This window comes from Corvus brachyrhynchos, unplaced genomic scaffold, assembly GCF_000691975.1.
Source record: "Corvus brachyrhynchos isolate BGI_N302 unplaced genomic scaffold, ASM69197v1 scaffold140, whole genome shotgun sequence".
NCBI lineage: Eukaryota > Metazoa > Chordata > Aves > Passeriformes > Corvidae > Corvus > Corvus brachyrhynchos.
In genome coordinates this window covers 182,022-191,106 of record NW_008235809.1, presented here as the reverse complement: position 1 = coordinate 191,106, position 9,085 = coordinate 182,022, and the positions used below count along the sequence as shown (strand labels likewise).

Here is a 9,085-nt window from a genome sequence, read left to right as displayed (position 1 = left end):
TCAGTGTTGAGCTTATTAAATATAGTGAAATATTTAGAGATTTACCAGTGAAAGGCACTGCTACTAGGTATTAGTTTAACCCTCCTCTAACTGAATGGGCCTCTCCAAATCCGTGTTTTTACTCTGCTTTTTTTCTTTCTTGGGCTGTAGAGAGATCCATAGTTAACCCAGAGGATGTTTCTGTCTCTCCATCAACTCTCCAGTGAATTCTCAGTATTTGTAGTTTCGATACAAGTGTGATCAGACACTTCTTCCTCACACTCATTTCCAGTTATTTCAGCTTATAAAGGCCTGGAATACTCTCAAGCACAGATCTTAAATCTGGCAACATTGCTCCAAGAGACACATGCATACAGAAAGCAGAAGGCTAGACAAAACAGGATAATGTGAAGACTGTATTTAATAACACAGGAAAGAAACAGAATCAAATTCCCCAAATTTGATAAGATTGCTGCAAAGAAATGAACTTGTAGCTTTGTGAAATATGTAAGTTTTGCCCCTCTGCAGGCTATAAAAAATAATGCTTACTAGTTAAGGTTCCAATGTATTTAAATAATTTGGTTCATGATTATTTGTATTTCTAGACAACTGGGAATAAATACAAAAGTATTCAAAGTTCATCTGGAGTTCACTGATTAAAACCTTTCCCAGATCTTAAAATGCAACTGAGGAACTTTCTTCCCAAAGAAAGGTTAGACTGATTCCTGATTTAATCAGTTGCTAATTATCATTAAAGTCAATGGTTTATACAGTGTCTTAGATCAAGAATAACCCTCCTGTTATTAACTCTGTACCATCTGACAGTACCCTCCTATGTGAAACAGACCAAGGATGTAGTAAATAGATGACAAAAGAAACCACAGAAACAGGGATAATATATTCCTATGTCTTTAATGGAAACATTTTGTTACAATTTAGATTATGTGATATTCTTGCATTTTTAAAAAGTGTGAAAGAAAATGCACAGAATAAAAAGTCAAAGGACACCAGTGAATGTAGATATTTTAAGTGACCAAGTCATAGAAGAAATAAAATACATTACACAAATAAACAAAGGTTATATCCACAGTCATGAATACGCACTCTCCTCTACACAAAAACAACAATAAATAAAATTACATTATATGCAAATAGTTCTACTTACATCAGTACAATATACTGTGCAGCTTTCAATTTGTTTTCTGCTAGACTGGCACTAGGTTTCTCTGTTGTCCAGTTTTTTTTCCATTAATAGGGAACAGTATCACCATGAAAAAGGGGACAAAGTTCCTGTCCACAGTGTCTCTCCCAAGTCCTGTTAGTTTTTGATTGTTACACCTTATGCACAAGAAACATGGCAAATTCTACCCACTGCCTTCATCCTGCCTCTCCAAGTTTTCTCAGAACTTTCGGACCTGCACAGTAAAGACTCTCCTTTCTGAGAGAAAGAGAAGTCCAGATCATCCCCAAGTAGAAAGCAGCATAGCTGTGCCCCTTGTGCCTGCTGCTAATGCACAACATCAGCCAAACTTCTGTTTACACTTGGGGGCTGGGGGACAGAATTGCATGCTCCCTGTGCATACCAGTTGAGATTACAAAAGAAACCCCTAAAACAAGATTTTTTTTTTTTTAAATACCGATTTGGTACATTTCTTTTGCTTGCTCAAGTGTCCTCTAGAAACATTCACATGACAGAAACACCAAGGAACAGTTCACACAGAGTGGGTTTTAACCTTTCAAAGATTTTTCATCTAATGAATCCACCTAAGATTTCTGAATATAGCTTAAGATACAAACTAAGTGTCAGGTTATTCAGAATAATTTGCTTTTGATGAAGAATATTAACTTAGTGGTTAGTGAGAGATTTTGGGGAACTGTAAGCCTCTCCTTTTTGCTAGTTTTCTACACTGCAAGTTTGTTGTATGTCAGTTAGGACCTTCTAAAAGGTAAATTCTGGAAGAAGTAATGGAATAATAGAAGTCTATATAGTGATACACTGGACACAATTAAACACTAGCCCAAGAAAGCCTCAAAACTGTGGCAGCCTTATCTTCTTGATCAAAACCAGCAGTAACTTCATAGAAAGTCTAACATTAGCCTTCTTCCTTTCTTCCTCTATGCCTGAGATAAAGGGAGAGCTGCATTTATGACAGACTTGAGGCTTCACTGGGGCAAACTACAGTGCTCAGGCTTTCTATTGTTATTCTTAAGAAGAGAACAGATACCATCAATGTCTGCTGCACAGCTTGCTGACCCTGTAGACAGCCAGGTCTGAGGTCTCTCACAAACAGCTATTTGTTTTAATTTCAGCAATCATTTTTCATCAGTCTCAGAGCTCAGATGTTAAAAGGTATCTGAGAATGGAAAACAATTCAGCCCTCAAGCCATCTGATTCTGCCTCTAAGCAGGGGTATGCACAGTGCAAACTCTTCCATTCTTCCACTTGAAAGGTTTCACACACACACAAATCTTTTTGTGCTTTCAACAGCAAGAAGGAAAGGGGGGGAGGAGAGGTGACACACACACAACATATCTGAAAGCAAAACTCTTCCCAGCATGTCCTTAAAAATACATTTCAAGAAGTAACTCCTGTATTTCTTTGTTTCTAAAAAGAGCTAAAACTGACTCCTTCAAAACACACTCTTTGAAATTTGTCCCTTTATGGCTCACTGCTGTGAGGTGAGTTACTAGGTATGTTGCTAACCAGCAGAAAAGGTAACGTACCATTAGAAACTTGTGTATCTGTTCGCCTGTGCCCTGCTGTGGGGAAGGTGGTTGCTAGATTTGACATCATTTTATAGCAACAATAGGGATAAAAAATCCCCAACAGGCAATTCTAGGTCTAGAACTCTAATAGTGGCTGGCGTGGCCATGGGCCAACATGAGGTGTGTTGACAGCTGAGCAGTGTGGCAGCAATGAACCATGTCTGAAATTACATAAAAGCCAACACCCTCAGTGAAGAAGGAGCATTTCTGACTAAATGATGGAAAATGGCTGTCCTCTTTTCAAAGTACTTCTGAACCTAGACAAAAGACCATGAAAAAAAATGGGGAATTAAAGACTGTTCACTCTACTCTGGGAGAAAATAGGAAAAACAACCTTTACTGCTTTACTGAAAGAACCAGAATGGCTACATGGCTCCACTCTGAAGCACAGAGGAGGGCAGTGAAGGATGTGGAACTGTCTTCAGGTCCGGAAAAGGTGGACTGAATTGCCAAAGAAATTTATGACCAGGACTATTAGCTTCCTGTCTTTGATGTCTATTCTTGGATCTCCAGGAGCATTATGGCATTCATGAGGTGAAAACATCGCTGGAGCCAAGGTCAGCTAAGGCTGATGCAGCCTGTTCTAGTGCAAAGCCGAGAAACTCTGAACTGCTTCAAGCCTGAGGACACACCAATGAGGGCCCAAGTTTACTTCCACTGAATCAGTAAGAAGGTTTTTTTGTCAGCTTAATGAGAGTGTGATTGCATTTCTAAGCCAAAAAATGAATCAGAGATCAACCTCCCAGTAAAACATGTTGTCTGGGAGAACACTTTTATTTTGTCCAGCACAAATGTTTTCAAAGCACTGGCTACACCTTTAATAACTCTCCATTAAAAAACCCAACCAAATACTTCCAATAATTCAATGGTGCATTGCTTAAGAACAAATTGAAAATAGATCAACATGATTTATTTTCAGAAATTAATGCAATTCTTTAATGAAGTAAATTCTGGCCACAATCTTCCAAGGTGCAGACCACTCCCAATCACAAGGTTTACCAAAGACGGAATGTTTTCAGAGCTGAGCTGGGTGTGGTCTTCAATGAAGCACACTAGAGCAGGAACTGGTATTAACTGATGATAGTGGTCGTCTCAGACAACTCAGGACACACAAAACTTCCAGAACTACCAGTGGCCCAGGACAAAGCACCTAGACATCTGGCTCTGATGGGTTTCAGGGAACTAAATCACAGATACTGTTGAAAGCTCTGCTTCATCTTTGTCACTTGCAGTGGAAACCTAGATGTTGAAGTTATGAGGGTAAAAAGGCAGGAAAACTGTCATAGAACCCTCAGGAAAAGGATTTTGAGGTGAATCAGATATTAAGCTGACCATTATTTAGTAATTTTAATAAATACTAAATTAGCAGAATTTGTCAAACTTTGACAAACAGAGTATGAAGCCACTAGTTCAATTTCAATTTAACAGGCCCAACTGTAAGATGTAGCAATAAATGTGGCCTACAGGGCCAGCCTTTCTTATATTCAAGCACATGGCAAATTTCCCTTTGGTTCAGCCACGGCCAGGATCATACCCTTTGGTCCCAAGTGAGCAAAACACTTAGAAGCTGAAGTTGAGCATATTTTAAGAGTGTTCTGAAGTGTTGAGCTGAGTCAAGGGTCTCCTTGTGCTTCTCTGTAATACAGATGAATGTTTGTAATACCGGCAATTTGTTGAAGCCAAAAATGTAGGTTTTGAAACCTCTTTCAAAGAGCATCAATTATTATTATTTTGATTAGACATTCCCTTACAGAGTTCAGAGCCTAAACATTGTGGCATTGAGCTAATGCAGATGAACCAGAAAGGAAAAGTGCATTAGCCAGTAAAGAATCTCTCTGCCGAATAATCTAAACTCTAGGCAGCTTCTGATCTATGGTCCATGGAAGACCTGGGAACTATTAGCATTAGGGATGTGAAAGGCAGCTAAGAAGAGCAAGTTTATTTATGCTATGAAGGAATCTACTTATGTGAAATGTCTTAAATGATCTCCACACTTCCATGGGAAAACCGCGTATGTTTGTGTGCATCAATTTGCAAACATTAAAGCCCGTTGATCTAAAATGCTCTACGGTGCAAAGAAGGTTCACGTTTCTTGGAAGGTGCTGGGATGTACAGTTTTGGCTAAGCCTCTGTGAGCATCCCACCAGCAGAGACCTCATAAAAACACTTATTGAGGTCATGATTCAAAACCCTACATAAAACCAAGGATCAGAATTACTACTTTTTAATTAGAAGTGACCTTTCACTATACTTTTTTTTTATAGTTATCATAAAATGACACAATAAATAAACTGTCAGAAGAATTTACTGTCCCAGCCAGATCTCCTGTCTTCTGGTGTGACTCAACTGTGCATGGCACAGGAAAAATGCACATCTACACAACTACCTTGATGCCAAACTAGTCACTGTTTGAGCACTAGTTCATACTGCAAAGCAAGTCACAACAAAAATAATTTCAAAAAAAGCTTATGCTTCAAATCATACCCTCTTTCGTCTACACATTTAAAAGTTTTCCCTGCCTTTTTTTCTGTGACAGAGTAATCAAGTGGGTAAAAGAAAGTCAAAATACTGAAAGGCCTATTTGCAAAACCAGAAGCAGATCAAAACCACTTTGGAAGTATCTAAAAAATCCCCCAAACCTTAAGCATGCCCAGGGGCTAGACAAACTCAACCGCCTGGGAAGAAAAAAAAAATCCAAAAACTAATCAGGAGGTCTTTTTTCCTCCCCAAGTCCATAGCAGAAGGACTGCTGCTCTAGCCTACTTCTGGTGCCCATGAAATAAAGGGAATACCATTCTTCTCTGTGCCCATGAAATAAGGAGAGTACTTCAGAAAACTGTCCAGTGATCAGTGCTGGTTTGGCTAAAGCACTTTTGTAGATGTCACACAGGCCCAGACTGGGAAATGGGATGATGGAAATCTACTTCCTGTACTGGAGCTGCCCTGACAGTCAGGAAGCTTTGTCCTCTGTCTGGGACATAGGACAGTATTTCACAAGGGCAGGTGACGAACCCCTCCATATGCTAAGAAAGAAGTGAAATATAAGGAAAAAAACCTGTCCCACAACAAATAAAAGGCATCAGAAAGCAAACATGTGAGTTTTGGCTGTTCACTCCCCGGTACTCCAAAGTGGTGCCTCAAAATTGATACTCTGGCTTTTCAGGGCTTTGAAGTTTTGTAGACATCAGGCTTCAGAGCCAGTTTTGAGATTAACTTTCAAGTCCAACTTGAACAGCTAAGACCAGAAAGCTCTGCTTATGAAATCAGAATAGAATAAACCAAAGTATTTCATGCACTCTTAGAACCACAGTCATAGCTCTGCTTCCCCACCAACAATACCTTCATGGGTCTTCTTCACCACATTTAAAGTAAGTACTGTTCATTTCCATTTGTTGACTAGAAAGTGCAAAGCTCTGCTTTGTCTAGTATAAAATAACCTGTCACTAGCTAATTCATCACAGATTCAGTTTTTTTCCTGGTGAAATAAATGGCAAAAGTTACAGGGATACTGAGGGCATCAGGATTAAAGTAAGCCCCAGAACACTGTTTCAACACACAATTCCTGAAGGTAGTTCCTTGGGTGTTTAACATGGATAGTTAAATCTTACCGACTTCTGAAGGACACTTTAACATGTGAAAAATGCATTATTTACAGCATCAGGGTGATCCTCACATAGACAATTCAATAACTGCATTTGTGTTGTTTAAGTAACTATTTGAATGTTGCACATGCCTGGAGAAAAAAATGGGGCAAAAAGTCTGTTACGATCCACAAAGTCATTTCTCCTCCCCTAAATACTGATTTTAAAATGTATTTACAGCTGTTGACTTTCCCTGCATATTACTCCTATCATAAAAAATATGTCATCAAAACATCCTCTTCCTTAATTTTTAATCCTACCAAAGCAAAAATAGATACTTTAATAGAAAAATACAAGATTAAAAATATACTAAAAAATAAAATGGTAGCATGGAATGTCATTTTTACACACACAAAAAAAATCCCCTTTTGAATTGCATCAGCTATACAAACACTTTCATATTTACAGCTACGGATGCAGTCCTGTGCTCACTGAAGTTAACGGGATTTTGCCATTGACTTCACTGGGAACAGGAGCATCCTTGACATGGACTACATCTGCGCCTCTGAAAAGTCGTGGCAGTGGACAGGAAAGAATGTGACAAAACACACATAAGACTGAGGAATTAACCAGTCCTCTGCAGAGACCTGATTGTCTTCTCTGTCACTATTTCTCACCTGTGAAACTCCTCATCCTTCACTGGAGCTTTTCCTAAATCCCACCACCTAAGAGGGAGAAACAGTGCTTTTGGACTGTGATACCACACCAACAAGGAAAGAATGGTCTGTGCGTTTCCACCTGCCTGACTTTCTCAGTGGAGTTAATTACAACCAAGTGCCAGTTCCCTCCCCAGAACTAAGGCCCGTACACCAAATGTCATATCCCCTGTTACGACAGTGATTCAGTGATGCAGGATCATACCCCAAATGAATCCCTTTTTCCCCTTTTGACAGCAACCTGTGCCTCTGAAACCATATTTGATACCCGTGGGTGAGATGCAAATATGGAAGGAGGTGATAGAAGCTAAACAAACAAAAAAAAGGAACAGAATGAGGCATTCCCCATCAACTGAACCGAGATCTGCTAGCCTTTATACATGCCTTAGGAAATACTGTCTTTACATATTAAGTACATCCTATAACATCAAACTGCATAATTTTCTTTTGTCATGAGATGAAAGGCCATGCGGCATAATGTGATTAGTAAATCATTCCTGAGCTTTTGAAAGAAATTAAGACAAAATTACTGCTTAAAAGAGTGATTTCCTCAAGAGCCTCTTCTTTTTACACTGATGTCTTTGGTTGTGTCCTTTTCTATGATTCTTTCTTTTCCCTAAGAAGAATGGGATTCTTTTTCATCATCTTCCTTATGCAGCAGAAAAATGAGATCTAATGGAGTCTTCACGTAACTGCCGATGTTTCCCCATGTTGCAGTCCTCCTGTCGAGTTCGTCTCTCAATAGTTATTCTGTACTTCTTTCTGCATGAAAGGAGAGGAACAGAATGAGAAATCCTTCTGCAGCTATAGGCTAACAGACTTCCCTTATGAAGAATGCCTGTAGGGGACAGCTGGGTGCCATTTGAAAAATGAAACGTGGCAGAATGTGAAACCCTGGTCAGAGATTAAAGTAGCTTGCCTCAGAACATTTTACCCAGGCTCAAGAATGCCTGTTAATTTCTACATGGCAGTCTCAAAGCACTAAGGCACGGACATTTGCTTCTTTGAAAACTTCTGATCTAAGTGATTAGGAGTTTTTGTGAAGTGTCATGTGAACTGTGTCACATCACTGCTTTATATTGATCAAAGCCAAATTTCTTTTCACTATGCTGGGTTGGGGGGAGCTTTCTGGAAAGTTCAAACAACAGATCTGACTATTCAGCTGCGTTTCTCACTGAAACTATGTATTAACTAACTAATCTTCCCATTTCCCTCTAAGAAAGCTACTATGTTTGTAATGTCAGAGGAGGTAACACGATGAATTAAGAAGCGGGATGTAGAGGACAGATAAGAAATAAACACAAATGCTCATGCATCAGACACAGCTCTTCCTGTGTGTCTTCCTGTAGGGTCTTTTGAAGAATTCTGCAATGCTACTTTGTATGTCAAACAATCCCTTTCAGCTTCCCCTTTAGTACCCAAATCTCCCCCCAAAAAATCATCAGATGATTCACATTTACGTTTTATATATTTATGCTTCTACTCAGTTTCACGACAAATTTTTCACAAGGGCATTAGTCTAGCCCCATGTGCTTGTACTGCTGGTGGAGATGCATGGCAAAAACCTTGTATGCCAAGGAAAGCTCTGCTCCACCAGCACGTGTAGCAGGAATCAGAGCTAGGTATGCAGCAGTGGAAGAAAGATTTTCACAACACCAAGGTTTTGATTCAGGCAACATGCCTGGATAGAAAGTGGAGACCTAAAAGTTCTGAAAATATTCCCTAGATACTTGTATCTGTATCAATAAGCTCTAAAACAACTTGAAAATGCATACTTTCTTTATGCATTTTCAAGTCAGACCCTTCCATGGGTTCAGAGCATGCACAGCAGCAGCTCTTGCACAAAGACAGGTCCAGATTTTAGATATACAGGGGTTTAAGTTAAAATCCTGTCAAAGCTACGTATCAGAACTACTACCCAGATCTTTTACCTGGTTGCAGACACACTCAAAACTGTACTTGCATACTCATTTATGACAATTACAGCTCCAAATGAGACATAATCAGAAGGTACATTCACAGTTTAAAAGGTACAGAAGCTCC

The 9,085-nt window shown here is 39.3% G+C and overlaps 1 protein-coding gene across 1 annotated transcript in view; it reads right to left on the bottom strand.

The window, feature by feature from the left end:
* Positions 1-872: 872 nt before the first annotated feature.
* The window catches only part of NPR3 (natriuretic peptide receptor 3), a 44,657-nt gene continuing 36,444 nt past the window's right edge, over positions 873-9,085 (bottom strand). Inside the window, exon 8 of the mRNA XM_008629047.2 lies at positions 873-7,804. Within this exon, the coding sequence (XP_008627269.1) occupies positions 7,693-7,804 (112 nt within the window). The 3' untranslated portion in view covers positions 873-7,692. The remainder of the gene's footprint in view (positions 7,805-9,085) is intronic.